Source organism: Mus pahari, chromosome 19 (genome assembly GCF_900095145.1).
Source record: "Mus pahari chromosome 19, PAHARI_EIJ_v1.1, whole genome shotgun sequence".
NCBI classification, from domain to species: Eukaryota; Metazoa; Chordata; class Mammalia; order Rodentia; family Muridae; genus Mus; species Mus pahari.
The window spans coordinates 42,923,457-42,949,670 of NC_034608.1; the positions used below are offsets into that span (position 1 = coordinate 42,923,457).

Sequence of the window (26,214 nt, forward strand, 5' to 3'; positions counted from 1 at the left end):
CAGTTATGAGAGAGTTCAGTGGGGAAGAAGGCTGCTGTAGAAGCAAGAGGACCCGAGTTTGAGTCTCCAGGACCTGTGTAAAGCCTGAGCACCTATAAAAGCCTGCACTACCCCAGAGGGGACAGACAGATGGATTCTGGGGGCTCACTGCTCAGCCAGCCTAGACAAAATGCCAAGAGCCAGGTTACGTGTGACACTGTCTCAAGAAAGAAGGTGAAGGGCCTAGAGAGACAGCAGCTAAGAGCACTGGCTGCTTTTCCAGAGGACCCAAATTTGAGTCTCAGCCCCCACATGATGGCTCACAGCTGTCTGTCACTTTGGATGCACTTGATCCAGGCACACACGTGGTATGCAGGCATGCTTGTGGGGGTAAAACACTCATACATATCAAATAAAATTATTTTAGAGACAGACATCCAATAGAAAAAGGCATTGACATCCTCCTCTGGCCTCTGTAGATACATCACAGGCATGTGCCCCATATATACATCACAGGCACGAGCCCTACATATACATGAACACATACAACACATACATACAGTCATTTTTAAATATTATTCAAATAGAAAACAAATGTTGCTGGTGATTCCATACAAGAAAGTAGTATTATTTCAGAGCTGAGGCCCACCAGCCCAGGTGACTTCCTAGAAAACCAAAACGTGACCAGCACAGATCAGAGAGAGAGGGAAATGCCATGTGTCCCTTGCTCTCTTCCTGCCCTGGTCTTGTGTGCATTCTGGTTTCTGTCCTTGATGGCAGTTTGTAAGAAGAGAGGGACAAACTTTTGAAATGAATTCATTCAATCAGCGGTTTGACTGAAGTCCAATGAGCTTCCAAGTATCAGTTATGAGTCCGGTACTACACACATGCAGACACCAATAAAAGACATCCAAGATCTACTGCTGGCTACTGCCATTACCCCTAAATCTCCAGCAGTTACTGTTTCCTTTGATTCCCAACTTCATCCCTTCCCAATGAACCAATCCCATCTTTAGATAGGGCCTCCAAATGGATGACTGTATAAATTATGCATTACATAGTGCTAGATCCTGGGTCCTCAACCTTCCCAATGCTGCAACCCTTTCATACAGTTCCTCATGTTGCAGTGAAACCCCAACCATAAACTTATTTCATTGCTACTTCATAACTGTAATTTTGCTATTGATATGAATCACAATGCAAATATCTGATAGTTCCAATGACAACACCATTAAAGAATCATTTGACTACCAAAGAGGTTATGATCCACGGGCTGAGAACCACTTTTAGGTGGTACCCTTCACCTTAGAGACTTAAGTTACAAAGTAACTGTCCAAGAGTTCTAGCGCAGCACTCTGAATCTCCTTTGTGGATCTTGTCTTGGCACAGCAGTGTGGCTCTGACATGCGAGCTGAAGACCATTCCGTCATGGTTCTAATGAGAGAAACCTTGCTCTGTATTCCAAGGATTGGAGGTTGAATTATCTTTGGAGGAGTGCTGGCCATTGAAGCCAGGGCTTTCCACATTCAAAGTAAGTGCTACACCATCAGCTGCATCCCAGCTCTGAACTCTCATCTTGAATGCTTGCTCAGAACTTAGAAACATCTACCTAACAACGAGGCTGCTGCAGCATCATCTCCACACATCTTGATGCCTGAATACTACCTGGCTCTGGACACTGTGATCCATTATCCAACATACCCAGTGGCCATAAGCTGGATGGACAAAGGCAGATTTTTCTGGTGGTGGCTACATTCCCTCCCCTGTGTCCACTACACTGCATCCTCTACATGGTGGTTCTTAACCTGTGGGTCATGACCCCTTTGGAGGTCACATATCAGATATCCCACATATCAGATATTTACATTAGGATTCTGAAGAGTAGCAAAATTACACTTATGAAGTGGAAACAAAAGAATGCTCTAGTTGGAGGCCACTGCAATATGAGGAACTGCATCAAAGGGTTGCAGCATTGAAAGTTTACCGACCACTGCTCTACAGCTTAGGTTCTGGGCCTGGCCATTCTGAACACAAGCAAGTCTTGCTTGAGTACCAGGTACCTCTCAATTGGCCCCATAACTCACTGTGTTTATGATCCCGAATGGTCCATTTACCCCTGAAGTTTCTGTCTCCTCGTGGACAGACTAGAGATGAGGCACGGGTTATGGAGCGTCAAGTGATACACCACCAGCTAGCTACTGCTCACCAGTGTCTCAGAGATACCTAATCAACCACAGCTGCTTCTCCTGAATCGAAAAGAGTGCTACAGCTTGAGCCTAAGCCTAAGCCCAAACATCTAACATCCGGGTCATTCTCTCTGCCTTGCCCTGCTTGCTGGCCTCACTCTCCTAGCTCCTGAGGATGGACAGAAGGTTCATGCAGACACACTATGTATGACTGAGGACTCAGGTAAGAAAGTCACTTGCGTTCAGTGGACACAAACCTCTGGCCCTACAGAACAAACTGTGGGAGCAAAAGAGCCATTCCCAGGAAGTGTGGTTATGTAATACAAGTCACTGACACAGAAACTACGAGTCTAGTTTATTTAGAGGCAGGTATTTTGCAGAATCTGTATCAAAATATGAGCCGGTGACACCAAGGGAATACCATCATTTCTTTTTGCTAACAACCAACACTGAGCTCCTAAAGCAAAACAATTTCATAAAACTCACCTCTCATTGCATGAGCTCACATCCTTCCATACGCAAAGACTCTGCCAGTGATATGAATGAGTGTGACTTTAAAAATATTACGTAATCACATATGTCAACATTTCAAGGATCAGCACAGCTCAGTGAGAGCAGTATTTTCCAAAACATGAGTACAGACGATGGGTAAGAAGAATGTACTCAAATGGTGATCAATGGACCCCAGCTATGCACAGGCAGATGTATGGATAAGGCCCCAGACTCCACATTGCATCTAATATAAGAAATCACTATTGTAGTGGCTATTCCTGGTTGTCAACTTGACTATATTTGAAATGAACTACAATCCAGAATTGGAAGGCTCACCAGTGAACCTAATCTGGAGGCTGGGAGATAAAAGTTTCTGATCTGAATCTTGGTATGGATATCTTGAGACACAGTGGTGATTGAATCCAGAAGATTAAGACAGGGAGATCTCCGAGTCCAAGGCCATCTGGGATTAAAGGTGTGGTGGCACACACCTTTAATCTGGGCTACACCTTCTGCTGGGGACCATATAAGGACATTGGAAGAAGGGAGTCTGGCTCTCGCTCTTTNGCCTTCTTGNNNTGTGGGACTCAGCAACTGCTAGATCCTTGGACTTCCATTCACAGCTACTACTGAACCATTGTTGGGATTTGGACTGCAGACTGTAAGTCATNAATAAATTCCTTTACTATATAGAGACTATCTGTAAGTTCTGTGACTCTAGAGAACCCTGACTAATACAACTATTTTTCAAGTTCTGGTAAGAAATGAAAGAAAGAAAAAAGAAAGAGAGGAAGAAAGAAAGAAAGAAAGAAAGAAAGAAAGAAAGAAAGAAAGAAAGAAAGAAAGAAAGAAAGAAAGAAAGAAAGAAAAAGAGAGAGAGAAAGACAGACCTGAAATAACCTAAATGGACACATTGAAATAATCCTTTTGTCCAAATACACATTTGTATAAGACCAGAGTTTCAAACTCCTCAAAGTAACACAGGGACACAGACTCCAGGCTGAAACAAGAATGAGATTTCTGTTGTCCTTTAAGGCCAGCAGGACACAGACTCCAGGCTGAAACAAGAATGAGATTCCTGTTGTCCTTTAAGGCCAGCCATTAAAGAGATACACAGAAATAGGAAGCAATACTACTCTTGATATTTTTTGAAGGATCATAATTTCACAAGCTATTTTGTTAAGTGTCATGGGTTTTAAGATGGTTGGGATATGTTCAGCCCAAGGAGTGGCACTATTAGAAGGTGTGGCCCTGTTAGAGTGGGTGTGGCCTTGTTGGAGCAGGTGTGTCTCTGTGGGTGTGAACTTTACAAGACCCTCATCCTAGCTGCCTGGAAGCCAGTCTTCTCTAGTGGCCTTCAGATGAAGATGTAGAACTCTCAGCTCCTCCTGCACCATGCCTGCCTGGATGCTGCCATGCTGCCACCTTGATGATAATGGACTGAACCTCTGAACGTGGAAGCCAACCCCAATTAAATGTTGTTTTTACAAGAGTTGCATTGGCCATGGTGTCTGTTCACAGCAGTAAAACCCTAACTAAGACAGGTTTATAGTTGTGACTTCTAAGTGAATCAACAAATATGTTCCCTGGCTTTTTACCCAGTCTTCTCCCAACACACCACTCTCTTTGTCCCATGTTTTACATATGGATTTGAACTGCCCTCATATATGTACTCAGGGTGATGCTAATGTCCTTCCTTCTTAGAAATTTTAGCACAGAAGGAGTAGAGAACTGGTAAGGACCCAGGGAAGTGCTGGTCCCTCTTAGATGATACAATGTTTTCTGAACAGTTTTGATTGAGCCTCTTGTCTTCAAGTCACTACCCTCTGTGCAGCTTTCAGAGTATAATCACACAATAAGCACTAACATGTCAAGCATCATCTAGGCAATGATCATCACCAGGTGTACCACTGGATGTTCCAGAAACACAGTAAACTCGGTGCTTACCCCTATGCCATGCTTTGAATGAGAAATGTTGTCCATTTGGTTCCCAGTGTTATACGGTTCCCCCATTGGTGACACTCACAGTTATAGGAGGTTATAGAGCCTTTAGGAGGTGGAGCCTTGCTGGAGGAAACACATCACTAGGGATAGGCCTTTCCTCTCTCTGCTTCCTGTTCCTTTTGCCATGGCATATATTTCCTGCCTGATGGACTCGATCCCCGTGGAACCGGATGCTAAATTAAACCCTTTCTCCCTTGTTGCTTCTGGTCATGGTATTTTATCACAGTAACGAAAGAGTAAGCAATACACCCTAGTGCTGAGCCTGCTTGCCCTCTACATTACCAGGGAAGCAACTACTGGCTGTCACCAACCAGTGCAAAACTCAAGCCAAAGCCCTGGTATTTATGTGTCTTTCCCTTCCCCTTTACACAACCAACTCTCAAGTCCTCGAGAATGGACCTCTTCCACATCTCTCAAATTAGTCACTTTCCCTCATCCATCTAAGATAAGTCCTTTGGACTGTCCACCACCGCCTTCACATTAGCCTTTTTAGTCCTGCATTGGCCTTTTCTTATCTGTCCTTCCTGATGCCTGGGATCAAGCAGACTTCAGGGCCATCAGAAGGGCTTGGGTTGAGTTTTTCATCTCCATTTTACACATATGGAGACTCTGAATATTAAATAAGTTGTCTGAATCCAGGAGCTGTGTCTTACTGTCCTCTTCTTACCTGCGACTCTAAGGACCAGATATAAGCTTGCTAAGGAAGCAGGCAGGACAGTGAGTCTCTGCCCATAGTGTTGCAGCCTCTCTTGCAGCTACTCCCTTTCCCAGAGTCTCTGCCCATAGCATTGCAGCCTCTCTTACAGCTATTCCCTTTCCTGGACCCTTGTCATGGAGCCATTCCATTGCCTGGCCCCCTCTCCTCCTGAATCCTTGGGTCATGTATGTGATTTCAGCTGCCTGATTACTTAGCTTCAAGATCAGTTCTGTCTAACTCCATGACTCTAACCTCAGACCATGCCTAGACCCTTGACTATAACCTACAAATATCAACTGCAAGAACTAGAAACTTCTGGGACTGGAGAGATGGCTCAGTGGTTAAGAGCACTGACTGCTCTCCCAAAGGTCCTGAGTTCAAATCCCAGCAACCACATGGTGACTCACAACCATCCGTAATGAGACCTGATGTCCTCTTCTGGGGTGTCTGAAGACAACTACAGTGTACTTACATACAGTAAATAAATAAATCTTTAAAAAAAAAAAAAAACAAAAAAACAAAAAAAGAACTAGAAACTTCCACAAAAGCACAGGCTAGACCTTGCATCTAAATGGAAGAAGCACTGGAGAAAACTAGATTTTAGATTTAAGAGCAAAGTGACCCTCTCTCCGTGACCCAGCCTCCTCTCTGCCCTCTCTTCCTGGACAATGTGCTTCTCTCAGTGAGAATGGCTTGAGGATGCCCAAGGCTGTCAGCAAGTCTGCTGGCATAAAGTAGAAGACAGTGAAGACACAAAACCTGTTACTTTAAAAAAAAAAAAAAAAAAATGGAAGAGAGGCCCCATCCTTTTGTGGGAGGGATTCAGTAGGGGAAAGAGAAGAAAGGGAGAGAGATGTTCCCAAAACCCCACGTGGGAAAGCTGCATATTTTAAGGCTCAGAATCCCACATCAGCCTCTCCCTGTACTCTCTCTGTGAGCTTCTAGGCAGCCCAGACTGAGGACTTGGCCCTGGATGTCTTCGCGCTGCTTGGAAATCTGCCTTGCTAGCTGCTGTGACCTCATAGGGATTGGGAGAGTTCCAGATCTGGGGGTGGAGGGAAGCTCCTGGTAAGGGAACTGTCAGAGGCCAAACAATGGCTTTCTCTGTGAGGCTGCCTGTGCACCTGTGCCGGCACAGGGCCCTCTGTGCTTCTATCTTGTCTGCACACAGTAATGTCCATACATAGACAGGACTTATAAATACCCTCCAGAGTAGAAGTGAAACCACCCACCAGTTCTCCTTTTCTCTGCTTAGTTGGAGCTCTGCAGCCCCAGTGCAGCTGCTACAGAGGCGGGTATCCTCCCGCACCTCCTGCACAGCGCAGCGCGCAGCGGATGGACCTGCTTGTAGTATCCCAGAGTCGGAAAGCTTCTGGCTAACATCCTCCTTAGAATGAGATGGGACACTGGGTGCTGGAGGGAGGGGAGGCATCCACTCACATTCACAGAGATGGAACGCTGGTCTGGGGGTGGACATTTACCTGAACGTAGAACGTCCTGGAGGTGGTTATGATTTCAAACAGGTTGTCCCTCATTAAGAGATCACTAGGCAAGAAAAGAGAGATATACCATTACACCAGGCATTGTGAGAACTTTTTTTAATCCACGTTATTTCCTGCAGTTTTCACCGTCACCCACTAATGCAACTCAAGACCTTCTCTTTCCTGTGGATAAGGCAGCCCGAGGGTCAGAGACTGTAAATGAATGCTATGTCTGTCCAAGGTACTGGAAATCAGAACCCATTAGGTCCAAACGTTCCTCTTCTAAGGACGCCCGCACCATTTCTAAAGCCTCCCCGCCCCGCCCCCCGCCCCCGCCCCGCCCCCAGCAGCGGCTTTCCCTACTCCACCCTGTCTCGCCCCGCCCCCCCAGCAGCGGCTCCGCCCACAGCTCGGAGTTCCTGCTCTCTGCCCCCGCTGCCCTGGCCCAGGGGACAAGGAGCTAAGAAGAGAATCAGAAACTGAGAGTAACTTTAAGATGTGCTTCCCAGGAAACTGTTCAACATCCTTAGCCATCAGAGAAATGCAAATTCAAATTATTTTTGAGATTTCGTCTCACGTCAGTCAGAATGACCCACACCACAGCAGAAAGATAACAAATGCTGGCTAGGGAAAGAGGAACCCTTACTCACTAAGGGGAGGAATGTAAATTAGTGCCGCCATTATGGAAATCAGTCCGAAGGTTCCTCGAGAAACTAAAAATAAAACCACCATATAAGCCACTACTCCTGACATATGCCCAAAAGACTCTACATCCTACCAGGCAGATGCTTGCACACCCCAGGCAATTACTGCACTACTCACAATAGAAAGGAAATGGTATCAGCCCTGAGGCCCATCAGCAGATAAATGACATGCAATAGAATTTGTTCAGTTGTAAAGAAAAATAAAGGTGTTGGCCTAGCGTTTAAGGGTACTTCCTGCTCTCCCAGAGGACCTGAGTTCAATTCCCAGCACCCATATCAGAAGGGTCACAAGCTCCTGTAACTCCAGTTCCAGGGCCTCTGGCACTCTCCTCTGGCTCCACAGGTCCCAGCACATATGTGGAACACACTCACACAGATAGTCTACATACACATAAATATTTTTTTTTAAAAAAAATAACTTTTAAAAGAAAAGAAAAAGAGGGGCTGGCAAGATAGCTCAGCGGGTAAGAGCACTGACTGCTCTTCCGAAGGTCCAGAGTTCAAATCCCAGCAACCACATGGTGGCTCACAACCATCTGTAATGAGATCTGACTCCCTCTTCTGATGAGTCTGAAGATAGCTACAGTGTACTTATGTATAATAATAAATCAATCTTTGGGCCAGAGCAAGCAGAGACTGAGGGAGCAGAGTTGACCAGAGCAAGCAGGGCCGACCCCAGTGAGCACAGTTGACTGAAGTGAACAGAGATCCTAAAGAGTTCAATTCCCAACAGCCACACGAAGGCTCACAACCATCTGGACAGCTACAGTGTACTCATACACATAAAATAAATACATCTTTTTAAAAAAAAAAAAAGAAAAAAGAAAAAATCATGGAATTTGAGAAAAATAGATGGAACTGGGAATTATTATCTTTTTTAAAGGTTTATTTATTTATTATATGTAAGTACACTATAGCTGTCTTTAGACACCCCAGGAGAGGGCATCAGATTCTATTACAGATGGTTGTGAGCCACCATGTGGTTGCTGGATTTGAACTCAGGACCTTTGGAAGAGCCATCAGTGCTCTTAACCTCTGAGCCATCTCTCCTGCCCAGAAATTGTTATCTTAAGCAATGTAATTGAGCCGGAAAAAGGCTAATGTGTTTTCTCTCACATGCTAATTTTTATCCATGAGTAAACATGGATGTGAGGGGGAATAGAGGGCTGTGAAACTAGAAAGGGGACCGTGAGGGCTGGCAAGGTGGCTCAGCAGGTAAAGGGCCTGGCTAACTGCCACCTTGTCTGACATGGCAGAGGGAAAGAACCAACTCCCACAAGTTGTCTTCCAACCTCCACACCCACACATGTGCGCACGTACCCACACGTATTAATGATAAATCAATAAGCAAATAACTGACCAAAAAAAGTGTTGAGAGGGAACTGTGAAGGGATAGAGGGGGTGCAGAATGGGAATGACTGAGGGCAGAGAATGGGGGACAAGGGTCAGCAAAAATAAGCTATGTGTGAAACTGGTGTAATGAAACCTAGTCCTCTATATGTAAAATAAATTTAAAATTAGTTTCCTTTATCAGGGAAAAAAAAAAAAGATCTGCTTCTGGGGCTAGGATGTAGCTTAGTGATAGTGTGCCTAATAGCAAATAAACAAATAAAAATAAGCTTCAGAGAGAGAGAGAGAGAGAGAGAGGAGAAGGAGAAGAGGAAGAGGAAGAGGAGAAGGAGGAGGAGATGTTGTAATCATATTACAGTCTCAAAAAGGAAGGGAAGAAAAGAATAGAGAGAAAAAGAAAAACAAGCTTCAATCTTGGGTGTGGGTTTTAGTAGAGAATTCCTGGCTCCTGCAGGGCAAGGAGCAGGTGGTGGCTGACACAATTCCAAACAAGCTGAAGGTATCTTCTGTGGCCAAGGCCAGCTGTGTGCATCCAGTCATTACAGGGACTATCTAAGGAGTCAAGGCCCATTTACCACCAGCAGAAGCACCTGAGGAGGCTAGACCAGTTGCAGGTAAGACGGCATTCCATGCCAACCGAGAGTCTTGTGCCAAGGAAGGGCTGGTCCCAGGCAGAAATGTCAGAGAATGAAAACAGAGTGACATGCCCTCTGAGCAGAGGAGGGACATGACTTAAGCCAAGGTAGGGTACACTGGCCCAAACACCAAGGAGAGAAAAAGTCATTGGGATATGGACTATAAATGTCAGTCCTTTGGTACAAAACGAAGACCAAAAAAAAGATGCTGACTGAGCAGGATCCATAAGGCCATCGGAAGCAGCTCGAACCACACAGATCACTCAAATACACCCTATCAACTACTACTTTTACTTGCTCAGCTTCTACGTAGGGACAGCTCTGTTCCTGACTTGCACTGAATAGTCTAATGTCAACTTGACATGGGCTAAAGCCATCTGAGAGGAGGGAACCTCAATTGGGTAAATGCCTCCATAAGATTGGGCTGTAGGCAGGCCTGTAGGGCATTTTCTCAATTAGTGATTTATGGACGAGAGTCCAGCCCCGTTGTGGGTGGGGCCACCCCTGAGCAGATGGTCCCCGGTTCTGTAAGAAAGCAGGCTGAGCAAGCCCTGATGGATAAGCCAGTAAGTTGCAAGCCCTCCATGGCCTCTGCTTCAACTCCCACCACCAGATTCCTGGCCTGTTTGAGTTCCTGTCCTGATGTCCTTCAATAATAAACAGTAACATGGAAGTTTAAGTCAAATAAGTCCTCTCCTTCGCAGGTCACCTTTTGGTCATGGTGTCTTGAAGCAGCAATAGGTTTAAAACCAACGAACATAGTGCTAAACGCTTTAACCTTCTAGATTATTCATGCCAATGCAGGTAAGTCCCAGAGTCCACCGAAGAGGTGACATCAACCAAGGAGGGAGCCCTGCCCCCTTTCCATCCACTGCCCCAGCCGTGTGCTGTTCTCAATGTCATCCAGTTCAACAGCTATCATTGCTTACAGCGGGTCCTGAATTCCCTCCCCCCCCCCCCAAAGGTCCCAGAGAGGCTACACCGCCTAACAGAGCTGAGGCCACAAAGCCACAACCTTCCCCACGGACTTCACCTCCCCGACGAAGGTTCAGTGGGACTCAGGTAGAGTTAGAGGTAGGGGGAGTTTTCAAGACTCTCAGGCTGAACATTTCCCCCCCTCTCCAAGCTGCCTTTGGATGTCCAAATACCCTCCTACTAAGTGGGCCCTCCGGGATCAGGAGCAATTGGACGTCTCTCATGATCCAATCATGCTGAGTTCTGCCCTCTAGAGCCACACTCGGGGACAATGTCTATCTATGGCTACTTTCACAAAATGCAAATTATCCCTCAGGGCCTCCCCCCNGCCCCCCCCCCCCGTCTTCTGCCCATCCCCCAGCTGCTATTTGAAACTCTTAGTACAGCATCTCTGCCCTGCTTCACTGGGTCACACAGCATGTATGTTTATGTAAGACTGTGCTATGCTTTCTCGGAGGAGCAGGATGCCCTACGGTTGATAGACCCCCTTATGACCTATAGCAAGGAGAGATACACACACGGTCTGGACAGAGTATCAACACATGCCCAAAAAGATATGCTGGGACTCTATTAAAGATTCACTTCCACGAGCGTCTGAATTTAGGAACGGGGATGGGACATTCTCCTGTCAAGTCCTGGATCATCTTACGCAGTGCTCTTGGAAGGTGTCTTTCCTAGCGGAAAGAGGAACAAATTAAAAATACTTGTTCTGCCCGTCAAGTGGTAGCAACAGGGAGGCTGTGAGTCACCCCTATGTTGATGGGCACATCAAGAACAAGGGAGGAAAGGCCTGGGAAATTCAGCCTAGGGTAGGGTGTGAAGCCAGGGGAAGGGTCAAGCCTCCTTCCTGTCCGACACCCAGGACCTGACACCTGACTCTACTGCCTGAGAGACACCTAAGTGCCGTTCTCTGCTGTCACCAAGAGTCAGCACACAGGCATCATGGGAGTAAGAGTAGGGAAATGGGAAGAGGGTACTTTGCCCAGTGTGACCTTAACTCTGCCCAGTTATGAGGCATTAAGGTACAGTGGTCCTGTACCTTCCTAAGGCTGTGACCCTTCGCTACATGTTACAGTGACTGCAACCATAAAATTATTTTCACTGTTACTTTGTAACTGTAATTTTGCTACTGTTATGAAACATAATGTTAATGTCTGTGTTTTCTGCTGGTCTTAGGCAAACCTCTGTGAAACGGTCATTTGATAACCCCCAAAGGGACTGTGAGCCCCAGACTGAGAACCACTGCTCTGTAGGGAAATGCTCCTCAACAGAGCCTCAAAAAGGGTAACCGATGAAGATTCCAAGATGACGAACAGAGGCTCTCCTCAAGATGAATAAGAAGAGGCAATTACCCAGACTTGACCAGACACTCGTGGGTCTTGAGGACATCCTTGAGCGGTATGGTACGCAGAGGCTCTCTGTCCTGATAGGAAAGACAGAAGATGGGCAAATGAAGGAAGGTACATGGCCCGGCCACCCAGGCCAGTTCACCAACACCCTTCTCTCAGAGTGTTGGCTAAAACCAACCTGGTTTCAAAATAATTGTTACAGAGAAGCAATCGATGCAGCAGCTGCTCTGTGGCTCCGCCCCCCTCCCCCACCCACCCACCCACCCACACACGCAGCAGCTCAGTGCACAGACGCTGGCTGCAGTCCAGGTCTTTGTATAATCGCACCAGAAAGAGACACAGGTTGGACAGAGATAAGACAAGAAGTGGCTTAGAAGTCTACACGGGCCTGGCTTCCACTCACGCATGCTCTCTGTTACTCAGACCTCTCAGGAGGGACCTGAACCTACGACCTACCTACCTGCTCACACTTGAAGTAGCAGATGGTAAAGTCATCGAGGGCAAAGAAGCGTCGTTTCCAACTCTTCCGCTGAAATGACAAATAAAGGAACCAAACCGTCAAGGACAGGTCACCAGAGTCAGGGCTGGCATTGTCATAGAAAACGCCCAGGGGCCCAGCACCATGGAAGCCAGGCTCCCATCTTCAGCAGGGACAAAGAACTGGAGCAACGGGAAGTCCCAGGCCTTTGTCTGAGCCCCCATCTTCCCAGTGTTCAAGCACCTAACACCTGAAGAGCACCTGAGGGTCCTTCTCTGCTGCTGCCAGGAGCTACTACTGTGCGGGTTAGTTTTCTGTCAACTTGACACAAGCTAAAGCCATCTGAGCGGAGGGAACCTCAGTTGAGAAAATGCCTTCATAAGATGGGGCTACAGACAAGCCTGTAAGGCATTTTCTTCATTAGTAATTTATGGAGGAGCGCCCAGGCTATTGTGGGCGGTGCTATCCCTGGGCTGATGATCCTGGGTTCTATAAGAAAGCAGGCTGAGCAAGCTATGAAGGAGCAAGTCAGAAAGCAGCACCCACCCCTCTGTGGCCTCTGCATCAGCTCCTGCTCCAGGATCCTGCCCTGCTTGAGTTTCTGTCTTGACTTCCTTCAGTGGTGATGGGGACCATGATGTGGAAGTGTAAGCCAAATCAACCCTGTCCTCTGCAAGCGGCTTTTGGTTATGGTGTTTCATTGTAGCGATAGAATCCCTGACTAAGACAACTATGTCATCAGCTCATCATCTAAGAAGCAAGAGTTGGGAAATAGGAGGAGGGAAATCTGACCATCAGTGTGCAAACTGCATCAGTTTGAAGGCAGTAAGGCTTCTTACCACCACAGGCAAGCTCTCTGGGGGACTAATGGCTAGTTAACATATTACTATATACAGTTAACATATAACCCAACGACAGTCAAAATAGAGGGGTACAGTTCTTCCTCTCTTTCTCCTCTGCTACATCCATGCCCACTGGATCCCCAGCAGTAATAGAACCCCAGTGCTGGCACTCACCACGTTCCCTTGCTTCACACAGTAGCCACTCTTAATAAGGGGAGGCCCAGTGGAAGGACGGCAGCCTGACGTGGGGATGTAGCTCTGAGACCTTCGCAGGAAGGCGTGAGTCCCTGGCTCGCACCCTTCCTGCCCATCCCCACCGTTCTAGAAGGGAACAGCGGAAACAGCGACACTGTGAATACCCCAGTCACCCCTCCCAGCCTTCCCACCTCTGGTCTTTTTGGTATAATGTCAGTCGAAGAACTCAGAGCTGTCTTTGCCTCCAGTTAGCCGATGCTCTACTGAGTGTTTTCCCAAAGCAAGACGCTGGCTAGAGAGACCCAGAAGAGGGAGGAGAGATGACATAGAACTGAAGGAGGCACAGGCACCCAAATGGGACTGCAGGCTTGTGTCTAGTCTCACTGCCTCGCTTAGCCCCACGGCCTTTATGATTTATGAGTGTTTATTGCCACACATGCTCAAGATGTCATGATGTCATGGCCCTCACTTCTACATTGGCACTGAACACATCCATCCTTCACTGTAACATCCCGGTCACCTTTGTCACTAGCTCCCCCATCCTAATGCTTTGTGCAGGTCCTTGGGCACCATGCATATGTCTTCACTGACCCCCACCCCCGGCACTCCCCAGCAACAGCACCTGGCTGATGGGCGTTTGTACCACCACTCCCCCGATGATCTCAGTCTTGTAGGCCACCTGTGGCTTCTTCTCTAGCGTGGGAGGAGCTGTTAGGTTTTTGAGAACTTCTGTGGCCAAGGGTACCGTCCCAGCCTTGGGTACCTAGGGAGAAGGGTGATCCAGTCAGCAAGAAGTAGGAAAGCTTAGGAAGAGAACAGAACCACAAACAGGATGTGGGGAGAACTGGAAAACTAATTTACTAGACTACGTTGAGAACACTCTCCTCTTCTCCCCAGCTCTTTCACGGATATCCAAACTCAAATATGAGGAACTCAGCTAGAAACCCCTTACACACAGACAAACACACACCCACACACACATACACACACACACACACATACTTCCTTTAAATTATGCACACATACACATAACACACACAAGCACATGTACATATATGTACATATACACAGAGATACACACATATACATAACATACCATACACACACATATATAGATATAGATATACTATATACATACATGGACAAATGTAGACATACATGTACACACAAATATACATGTGTATACATATACACTATACATATACACACAGACACATATATACACATATAGATATGTACATGTACACATATGTGCACAATGATACCCACATACACCACACAGGCACATATACACATGTATACACACATAAAGATATACACACATAAACACAGATACACATGCATACACCTATACACATGTATATACACACACACATGCTTACACAAACACATATATATATATCACACACACACATGCACACATAAACATAACACACACATACAAATACATAACACACACAGAGCTAACTTACTGCATACCTATAGGATGAGCTAACCCTAGTTAGAAAGGGAAGAATAGACATGAGGCCTATCCTCTTGACACTCATATATATGCTAATAGTTAAGACAGAAAAAATTCTTAGCAAAACAAGAAGTTAGAAAAATGAACAGGGCCTGGTAGAATACACACACACACACACACACACACACACACACACACACACACACACACACACACACACACATATATATACACATACTGCTACTACCTTTCCAAATCAACCCAGAAATTCACCCTTCTCCTCTCCTTCAGTGTCCTGATGTATAGCAGTGCACAACATGGCTCAACCAGTGCCAAGGAGAGTGTAGTGTTTAGCTTCCCACTGTGTCCTCTTAGCTCAGGGGCACTATTGTCTCAATTTTACATATAAGGTACATACAGATCATCAATGGTGTGCCCTTTACCCCTTAAAATGCTAACTAGCACTATCTCCTCAAGCCACCCTCACTAATTTCCTGTGGGATGTCATACCAACATCCCAGAGACAGCACACAGCGAGTCCTGTCTTCTGCCAGCCTTGCCTCACCCTCTCTCTGTGCAGGTTTACCAGAACAGTAAACAGCTGTCACGCTGCTTAAATAGCTACAGTTTACCCTGCTTGGGTCCAACGACACAGATGCTGAATAGACATAGATTTCATCTACCAATATTCATTGGAACCTTAAGGTTTCTGGAAGAATAACTTGCCCCAACAATGGGCATTTCATTTCAAAGTCATGAGAAGACCAGCACTTCTGACTGTACAACACAGAATTTCTAAGTTTTCAGCACCTGTAGTAGACTGGACTCTGCCTGTCTTGCTGAGTTTCCTTCCACTATTGTCCTCCTCTTCCCCCTAAAGCCATTTTGCTAATGTTACTAAACATTCCCCATGTTAGATGCTTGGTCCCCAGCATGCAGCACTATTGGGAAGCAGGGAAACTTTCCAGAGATGGGGCGGAGTGAGAAAAGTTGGGTCACTTGGGCATACACCCTTTGTGGGGATAGCGGGACCCCAGTGCCTTCTTGTTTTGTTCTTTGCTTCCCAACCACAGGTTCCTCATGCCGCATGCCCCACCTTAATATCCTGCCTCACCACAGGCCCAAAACAACAGGGATAAACCCCATGAACTACAAAAACAAATGCCATGATCCATAATTAACCTTTCCTTCTTATAACTTGACTGTTTCGAGCAGGTTGTCACAGTGCTGGGAAGCTAACACATTTTTTTCCTCCCCTTTTAACTCTTCTTTCTTTCTTGAAAAATATTTCTAGGGAATAGGAAATTGATTCTTTATTACCTATGTCCAGGATAACCAGAGTCCTTAACACAATCCATGGATGAGTTTCCAAGTTCACAAAGCTCTTAGAAGATGTTTTCCAGGTGCAACTAAGAAGAATATCCCCCAAACTAGAAAGAACTAGACCTGAGTTCCTTCTTATGTGCTTTCCCCATTCCTCTTATTGTTAGCAATTGCTTCTTGTTAGCAATCCCTTTTCCTACACCACAACAGTGAGTCAGCAGTGTCCCACAATTACCCAGGACAGGACTGACAGAAGCCCTCCCAGGAAGCACAAAAGAGCCACTCCACAAACTTCCTCTTGAACTCCGTTCAGACTCAAACTCTCAAGTTCACTGGTAGTTGTCCACCAGTGGACAAGAGGAGGCTAGAGAGAGATGGGTCTTCACAGGCTCTGAGGCAACACCCTGCTGCCTTCTGAGCTCTGCCCCTTCCCCACTGGGACACCCCACTTTCCCTACCAGAGAGAACAGAAGGTATACATACAGTGATCTTGCTGGCTTGGTTCAAGGCTTCTACCCAGTCCTTCAGATCTTTCTGGTCATTGGCTTGAAGAAAATATCTCTGAGACAGGGCATTGATAACTATAAAAGTAACAGGGAAGGAGAGAGAAGGCACCGGGTCAGGATTTGGAGGTCACGAGAGTCCAGGAAGTTAGGGTGTCTGAGGTGACAAGACCCATGAGACCATTCAGAAGACCAAGAACCCGTCCGGAGTGTTAAGTCACATGCATGCTCAGAAGCAGCAGACCCCTGCAACGCATTCATCAGCTACCAGAATGACGCTGGCATTAACAGTGGCTTCAGTGCGCTATTGTGACAACAAATCTACTCATCTGCCACCAGTAAGACACTTAGTCGGGACCCTAGGACTTGCTTCTACCAGTATGATCTTGTCTTGTCTGTGTCTGGAAAATGGAACAACACTTGCTTGAAACCTGTAGTCTTGACCTCATTTTCAACCTGTCCTTCCCTCTGGACATTTCCTTAATCACAGCTTACCTCTGATTGATTGATTGATTGATTGATTTTCATTATTACCACTAATATATCTTTAAGTGAGCTGACCACAAAATTTAAGAGTGACTTCTAAACTTAGCAATAATATTTGGAAGGAACAGGAAAAAGAAGAGAGCCAACGTGAAGTTGGGAGAAAGAAGTCACTTCATCCCTCTGGCCTGAGACTGAAGTCAAGAAGCCGTTGCCAAGGAGACAAAGAACTCGCTGTTCTCATTCACATAAACAACTCTTTATTGAGGACCCACTATGTGCCAGCAGCCATCTTATGTGCTGAGGACGTTCAGTGACAAAGTGGGAAGTGACTCTGCCTCCCTGAAACTCCTGCTCAGAGTCTCAATAGACACAGAAAGGCCTCAGCGTTTGCTCAGAGTGAGGGCTTAGTTAGCAATGCAGTCGCTGGCCGAGTGGTTTCACTGACCAACTGAAGACAGACTTGAGGCATTGATGGAGTGGCTCTGTGCTTTTGTCACTAACCCCCAGCCCCCAACTGCAACTCATTTGGCAATCTTGAGACCCTCCATGTGCTTTCCTTCATTTTAATGCTTCCCTGCCTCCCCCCACCCCACTTTTCTCAGACCTTCTCATGTCCTGAGCACACCACTGCTCAATTCTAAAGTGAAGGCTCACAGAAACTTATATCAGACGCTTAAACAGAAATACAGCTCGGCTCGTAATCTCGGCACATTGGAGTCTGGGTGCAGCCGAGGCAAAGTTCCAGGCCAGCAGGCTAAAATGCTGCTGGACCATGGGCCTGGTCGCAAGTTATTAAAAATCTTCGCAGGGTATTACTCGGCACCCAGAGCAACCCTATTATCTAAGCTACTCATGCATGCAGGATACAGTTCCCATGGTATCACAGGGCTGTCTTCCACAGAAACCAAGTTATCACAGGTCTATGGCGAAAAGCGACTGTGGTTCAGTACTTACCGAAGCAGAATGGAGTTTTAGGTTTCTGCTTTGGGGTAGCTACGCTCACCTAGATCAAACAAAGACAAAGAGAGTCATGAGTGTGCTTCCATCCGTGTGGAAAACGTTTACCTTGAAAACACTTCATACATAAAAAGAGCATTATCAAACATATGTATATTTGAAGACCGACAATTGAGCGTCTTGCCTCCATCTCTTAAGAACCTGGCACGGTCAGTCCTATTCCTTAGAGCAGTGCTTCTCTGTTGGTGTCTCCCAGCTCCTTGTTGCCACCAAGCCTACCAAGAGGATCCCCAGATCTCCCAGAATGCAGCATCCTTGGACCACCTACGTCAACAGACACTCATCCCCGCCTCGATCCTTGGACCCGCCTACAATCGGACCGCCGCTGGCTACTTCAAAGACTTAGGAGGGCGGGCTGGAGATCTTTCCATGTTATTTAAACGGAGTTCGGTTATTAAACTTCGGAGCCTTGAACAGAATTTGTCTAGGCTTCCATTTTCCTCTCGCACACTCCATTTCAGCCAGCCCGCCTCTCAGGATGAACCCAGACCGGATTAAAGTGAGTTTTGTCAGAAACTCACACTTCTCAACCCTTCCTAACGCAGCAACCCTTTAGTGAACAGTTCCTCCTGTTGTGGTGACATCCAATTTATTTCATTGCTACTGCATAACTGTAATTCATACTGCTATGAATTATAATGTAAAAATCTAGCATGCTGGATGGTGTTGAGTGACCCCTGTGAAAGGGGTCATTCAACTCCCAAAGGGGTCGCAGCCCTCGGGTTAAGAACTGCTGTCTTAGATGCTCACTATACCCTTCCATGGTGAAACCTTCTACCATCCACATAACTGGTATCCCGATGCTTGTATTAACTTTTGTCTCTGCAAGAACACTCTAAAAGCCACTGGGGTCCAGACAAGATTTTCTCTGAGCCACAAGATCTGGCAGAGTCCCTTTCATTCCAGCAGGCTTCTACTATGCTCTTGAGAGCTAACCCCTTTCCCGGAACAGTCTCCCAACTGAAGGTGCTTAGGGCGTACAAATTCTAATCAGAGCAGAAGGGAACGGCAGGTGCTCTTACCTGAAGGTCTAGCTATCTATGCTGCCCATGAGCAAAGGCAACTCTCCAGCAGCCCAGAGAGGAGCCGACAGATGAGTGAGCTCACCTGGGTATATTCAAGAGCAGGGCCTGCGGACACGGGACCACTGGTGTACTTTACCTAGTTCTTACAATCCTGTCCCTTGTGGGAGTTTTGCTGAGTGTTTGCATAGGAGCCCATGTCACTCAGGCTCATGCTCCATCACAGCCTACAAAGACCTGGCGATTATCCACCAAATGGATGCTGGTCCAGCCGTGCTGGAACACTCCACCCATCCCACTTACTAGGGATGCCTAGAGATGCAGCACCTAGCATGGAACCCATCCACATACAGTTCCCATCCTGCCTGGGACACAGGTTTCTCAGTCTCCTTCCTAGCTTTTCCCGGGTCTCCTTATTCTCCTCTCTGGACTCTGGGACTTGGAACTAGAAGCAGGGATTCAAGTCTTGAAGTGAGCCTCTTTGAGGCTCACAGTTGCCAAGATCTAACCACGATTGGCACACCGGTCTCTAGACTCTTGCTCTTGACCCTAAAGTCTTCCTAGAGACCTGCCTTGATTCCTTAGCCAAAATAACGTTGCCCCAAATACTCAACCAGGAACCCTATAAAATATCAAAAGGAGAAATAGAAATAGTAGATTCCAAATTGTTTTTGGAATCAGTCTCAAATCATTAGGTGTGCACTCCCCATTAGATGTTCTGTCAAGAAAGGGAATCACAGTCACGTTCCTATGGAGTTAACAGAGGCATCGAATACATCAGTGCAAGCAAGAGACCTGGCTGCACTGCCATGTAGAATCTACTCATGAAGGAGGGACTATGGTGTCAGGCAAGGCAGCCTTCATCTGTAATCCCAGCACTTGGGAGGCTGACACAAAAGGACCTTGACTTTAGGCTACACAGCAAGTTTCTGGCTAGCCTGGGTCACATGGGTGCACCCCATCTTAAAACAAATCACACGTCCACACAATAAATCACACACCACACACTACAATAATAATAATAATAATAATAATAATAATAATAATAATAATAATAAATAATTTAAACTATAACTTTAAAAACATGCATGGCATTTTCAATGTAATAATTAAAATATAAATAACATTACGCCAACCTCAGTGACAAGTATTTAAAACCCAAGATGTCACATGACCCCAGTCTCTGAAGGACGAAGGACTACATCTGCTGATGCCATTCCTACTAGCAGAATCCCAAGGTTGCCCAGACTATCTCCAAGGGAAGGGAGAGACAGAGACTGTGCAGATGTGTGTGTGCGGTCATCCCACTGTATTGACGAGGAAACCCTGAAGCGAGGCAGAGGCCAGGTGGCCTAAGAAAGTTCTGAAAAACAGGAAGAGGAGCTCAGACAGACAACCGGCAATAGTCATGCCGCCATGCTTCACAGGTAGCATTTAGGAGGCCGCCAGTCCTGGCCCTGAACCACCTTGTTTTCCTGGGGTACAGTCCAAACCAGTTGCTGGTCTGCCACTACTCATTTCCTGGCTGTGAACCTCAGCATCTGTGTTTCTAGGCCACCTCCAGTCCTCTGCCTGTGCTGGGCCGGGCTGTGCTGTGCTATGCTGTGCTGGGATGTGCTGGGCTGGGTTCCTGCATTAACCCTGAGTGTCACAGACCTGCTGTTTTCTGGCCCTAGGAACCCACCTGCCTCCCAGCTTCCTTCTCATCCAGCTGGCAATTTTGATGGCGTTGAGAAGCTTGGTCCCTAAGCTCCTCACTATCTTGTCTGAGACTCACATTTATCACCGGCTGAATAGAGTGCCACTGGCTGACCCTTTGACCCCACGTGGATTACAAATGATCATGCTCACTGCACTGATTAGTCAGCTTGGGAAAATGCTACCCATGCAGTTAGTGTGAGAACCAGAGCTTCCAAAGGCGATACATGGCTTTCTGCTTGTTCATATCGGTGTATACACTTTATGGTGTGTGTGTGTGGGGGGGGTCCATATGCATGTGCATTTACAGTGTGCCCCAGCTTCATGTCTTAGCATGGAAGTGTTGTTGGGCAAAGTAATTCATTGCCAAACTAATGAGATTGATCCCAGTTCTGTCCTGATTAGCTGTAGACCAGGGTTAAGAACCTCCGCAGGTCAGTTTCTCCCTTAGTAACACCAATGTGAGAAGGTAAATGTTCTTCTCGCAGACACAGGGCAGCAGGCACGAAAAATTAATTTGTCCACCTGTGGCTATGTCCAGAGAGAAGGGCTGTCGCAGAACTCTGACTTTGGCCTCTGTCCCTGACAGCCTGTCCCCAGAGACTTGGGTAACCACCACCCCCCCCCAGACACACACATCTACCTTCCACCTGTCAGGCTACAGCCATCTTCAAACACAGGAAGAGCACAGGCCCTACAGGAAGCAGTGTGGCCACAGGTGGGTGAGGACATCCAACAGTCTGACTCAAGCGAGGGCACCCGGGTACAAATATTCTCACACCACAAGGCAGCCACAATTGAGTCACTGCCCAACCGCGGTCGGCTGGCAGGACCTGTGAGCACGCCAACATGGAGAAAGGGTTGGGGTGAAGAAAAGAATACCCTTGGGGCCCACCACAAGTGACGCAGAAGAGCCACCTGGCAGCTGGACAGTCTCGGGAGCTTTCGATTATCAGACGCAGTAACGACCTAAGCGTCGTCACCCAAGCGTTGGGACACCCTGAGGGCCAGCCACACCCTGTCTGCCGTTAGCCGGAAGTGAGACCTCTCAGTACTGGGGACAAGAGCAGGGGATGGTCTTGGAGAACTCAAAAGCAGGCTTCAATGTCAGAGGAGACAGTGTCCCCAACAAAGGAAGAAAGCCACCCACACAGTCATCAGAGAACTTTCAAGTTGGTACATATGTAAGCGTATTTATCTGGAAATTCATCAGTGGTCTTCAGTGGACCCTCTAGAGCAGTAAGGTTCTCAGCCTTCCTAACACTGTGGCCCCTTTTCTCTTCTCTTCTCTTCTCTTCTCTTCTCTTCTCTTCTCTTCTCTTCTCTTCTCTTCTCTTCTCTTCTCTTCTCTTTTCTTTTTTTATTGGATATTTTCTTCATTTACGTTTCAAATGCTATCCCCTTTCCTAGTTTCCTCTCTNAAAATCTCCTATCCCCTCTCCCCTCCCCCTGCTCACCAATCCACCCACTCCCACTTCTTGAACCTGGCATTCCCCTATACTAGGGTATAGAACCTTTACAGGACCAAGGGCCTCTCCTCCCATCGATGACTGACTAGGCCATCCTCTGCTACATATGCAGCTGGAGCCACGAGTCCCACCATGTGTTTTCTTTGATTGGTGGTTTAGTCCCAGGGAGCTCTGGGGGTACTGGATAGTTCATATTGTTGTTCCTCCTATGGGGCTGCAAACCCCTTCAGCTCCTTGGGTCCTTTCTCTAGCTCCTTCATTAGGGACCCTGTGCTGTGTCCAACTGCGGCCCTCAAATACAGTTCTTCATGCTGTGGTGCCACCCAACCATAAAATTAGTTTCTCGATATTTCCTAATTGTAATTTTGCTACAGTTATGAACCATAGCGTAAATTTCTGTGTTTGCCTATGGTCTTAGGTGACCCCTGTGAAAGGGTCGTTCAACACCTCAAGGGGTCCCCGACCCACAGGTTGAGAATCACTGTTTTAGAGTCTCTCTCTCTCTCTCTCTCTCTCTCTCTCTCTCTCTCTCTCTCTCTCTCTCTCTCTCATATCCTCCTCCCCCAGCCCACAACACATAAATAGTTAAGAGCCGGTATTTTTGGAGGACCTGTTATCTATCAGAAGCCCTCACAAAATAGATCCAGTAGGGCTGGGGGGCCGGCTGTGTGACGACCTCTGGGATGGGACAGAAGGATAGTGCAAAGATAGCCCCTCAGGCCAGGTTCAGTTATTTTCCAGTTTGCCCAACCAGACTGGTTCTGTCGTCGTTACGTCCTGGAGACAGATACTTCCATCTTTGGGTCATCCCTCTGGAGGATAGCACCCCACCACCACCTCTCCCCACCCCTTAACCCCCCTCTCCACCCCCACCGCACCCCTAACATGCCAGCCCCATACACTAGTCTTCCAAAGATCAGGGACAGAACAAGCCAGTCTGTCTCACACTGTGCAAATACTTGACCCTGGGAGTGACCTAAGGATGACAAAAAAACAAAACAAAACAAAACAAAAAAACAGACAGACAGAAGAGGGCCTGGGTTGTTCTGGCAGTGGGTCAGCTAGAGTTAAGGTTCTCATCAATCGATCGGTGACCTAACCCGGTGGCCCTTTGTGGGTTTTTCAAATACCCGTGCGTGCGGGCTCACCTGTCTCAGGAAGGGCTGAAAGTCAGGTCACCCTTTCTAAAGGAGGCAGAGGCTCCTGAAAACCTCCTCTGGGTTGCATTTATAAACCATGATTCAGCAGGAGATTATATTCACTGCCCCCTCCCTCCCCCCAAAAATGTTTCCCCAATCCATCACACAGGAGACGGTTTCAGTTTTCATCTTTAACAGGGTTTTCTGCTCCCCCCCCCTTACTCCCCCCCTGCCAGTTCTCCTTCTGGAGAAATGACCTAATGAGCTCTCAGCAGATGAGAAGAAAGGGCCCCCTGGGTGGGGGGCAGGAGCTGGGCTGGGCTGCCCTGGCCTGGGGAGGCCCCCACATTTCTTATCAAAGGTCATGCACAAATTGCCTGCAGCTGTGCGCTTTAACCAGCAGCCTCCTTCCCCTGAGGCCATTACCTCCCCTCTAATCAGCTCAACCACTGCCCAGCATCTTCTCTCCCTCCGCGCTGAGATCCAGCTGCAGCTGGCAGGCATGGGAGGAGCCTGCTCGGCCAGCGGAAGATGGCTACTCCACTCAGCACCTCTCTTGACCCCCATCTTCAGTAGGAGCTCTTCTCAGATCTTAAATCTGTTACCAGATGGACTCGGGAGCCACTTAGCTCAGCCCCTAGCCTTTAGGGCCTCAAAGTCCCTTGGATGGGAGGAGCCAGGGAAGAAAGCAGCAGCCCGCATGAGGACAGGCATGGGGGACAGGACTTTTGCGGCTTTGGATCTGGCTGGGTGCCACCTGGCTTCCCTCCTGCTTTCTAAAGAGTAGCTAAATCCCCTGGCTTTTTTTTTTTTTTTAAATCAGGGCTGTGTCACGGGTCAGCAGCAGAGGCTGCCCTGGGGAGGGGCTGCTAAAAAGCAGCCGAATTCAGCAGGGTTTGTTGTTGTTGTTGTTGTTGTTGTTGTTTTTGTGAGCATTGTTGACTGGCCCTACTCCCCCAGGTCTCAGAGAAGAATAAGAGTTGCTCTTGCCTCTACATGAATGCTAGGTGAGGGCACAGACTGCCAGGGACCTGCCATGCTCCCCAGGAGGTACCCAGATGTTGGGTGTGGTCCTGGCCATATCTTAGGGCCTTCTGGGGGTGGTGTTCTCAGCCCTCCATCCTCAAGCATTCTGTCTGGAGAACTGGGAAAATCCCAGGGGGCCTGAGGCATTTCCAAGCTGCTGCTCATAACTGTACACTTTGAGAGAATCCTTTGCTGGATCAAGGTCATTGTCCCTGTGTCCTTCTGTTCCAATCACACACACAAAAAAGAGGTTACATCCTACATGGTCCTTTATTTCAGATGTGACATGCTTCCCAAAGGCCAGTGGTTAACAGCTAGAACTCTTAGGAGGTGGGGCTACATGGGAAGTCCTTAAGTGATTAGGGATACCCTTAGGAGAGATTATAGGTATCCAGTCCCTCTATAATTTGCTTCCTAGCCATGAGGCAAGATGCTGCCCACTACTGCTTCTGACATAATGCGCTGCCCCAAAATCATGACTAAGATCTCAAACACAGTGACCCAAAGTAACCCTTTTCTCTTTCGAGAGTATCTCCAATGTGCCCACAGGTCTGGAGCGATGACTGTTTGGCAGATCCAAAGAGTAGGAGGCTGTGGGCCACCCTCTCCACTGCTAACCACCACCACCAAACAGCAGCAGCCTGAGAAACGGAGACACGGATGGTCACGGCTGTGACTGCTTCCAAAGGCTCGCCCCTCCAGGATGTAGAGCTTCCTCATGCTTAGACATTAAACCTGCTCCAAGAACACGGCTTCACAGCGTGCCAAACCCACATTACCTTCGAGATGTAGGTCAGCTGCAGAGATCCGACGGCTCCTGCCCCAACTGCCAGGTTCTGAAAGACAAAGATGTTTTCTTAAGATGTGCACTGTGTGAAGCCCCCAAGCAGGGTCAGTGTTCTGGTCTAACCTGTGCCATTGTAGTCTCGGGCAAGTCACCCTGCTCACCTACAAGACACCAGTGATAAATCTGGGGGAACATAACAACACTAACAATACGGTACCTCAACTTCTTCCCAATGAGTTACTCTAGGACAGGGGTTAGACCTGTATGTGCCACCATTTAACTGACCCCCAGCGTCCCCTGCTGTGATCTGAGATGGCCTCATTTAAACCAAAAGGCTTGAGATTTCAGGGTTTTGTTTTGTTCTTTCTTTTCCTTTTCTGCGAGTGAGAGTTAGTAGAGGACCATTGCGATCCTCCCCCACTCTGCCTCCTGGATGATGAGATGGCAGGTGTTATGTCACTACAACTAAACATTTAACATTAAAAAACTGAGAAGTGGGGCTGGTGAGATGGCTCAGTGGTTAAGAGCGCCGACTGCTCTTCCAAAGGTCCTGAGTTCAAATCCCAGCAACCACATGGGGGCTCACAACCATCCGTAACAATATCTGATGCCCTCTTCTGGAGTGTCTGAAGACAGCTACAGTGTACTTACATATAATAAATAAATAAATAAATATTTTTTTAAAAAAAAACTATTAAAAAAAAAAACTGAGAAGTTCTGATTTGGACCCAAGTCTAAACATAGAATTCCATTTGTGCTTCATGTACCCATGATTCGGATTGCTGGAGGACGGACGGTAACTTTAGACAATGATTTTCGAACCCTCGTGTTCTGACTGTAACACACCTCAAGGGGCTAGGCATAGAACTTTCTTTCTTTCTTTCTTTCTTTCTTTCTTTCTTTCTTTCTTTCTTT

General features: G+C 47.2%; 1 protein-coding gene across 2 annotated transcripts in view; it reads right to left on the reverse strand.

The window, feature by feature from the left end:
- Positions 1-26,214, reverse strand: part of Plekha2 (pleckstrin homology domain containing A2) — a 59,988-nt gene that overhangs the window by 6,426 nt on the left and 27,348 nt on the right. For both annotated transcript variants that reach the window (XM_021219582.2, XM_029532137.1), the window contains exons 3-10: positions 25,292-25,348; positions 18,096-18,144; positions 16,636-16,733; positions 13,990-14,130; positions 13,347-13,493; positions 12,313-12,381; positions 11,856-11,926; positions 6,840-6,903 (exon numbers count right to left, since the gene is read on the reverse strand). In XM_021219582.2, coding sequence (XP_021075241.1) covers positions 6,840-6,903; positions 11,856-11,926; positions 12,313-12,381; positions 13,347-13,493; positions 13,990-14,130; positions 16,636-16,733; positions 18,096-18,144; positions 25,292-25,348 — 696 coding nt within the window. The remainder of the gene's footprint in view (positions 1-6,839; positions 6,904-11,855; positions 11,927-12,312; positions 12,382-13,346; positions 13,494-13,989; positions 14,131-16,635; positions 16,734-18,095; positions 18,145-25,291; positions 25,349-26,214) is intronic.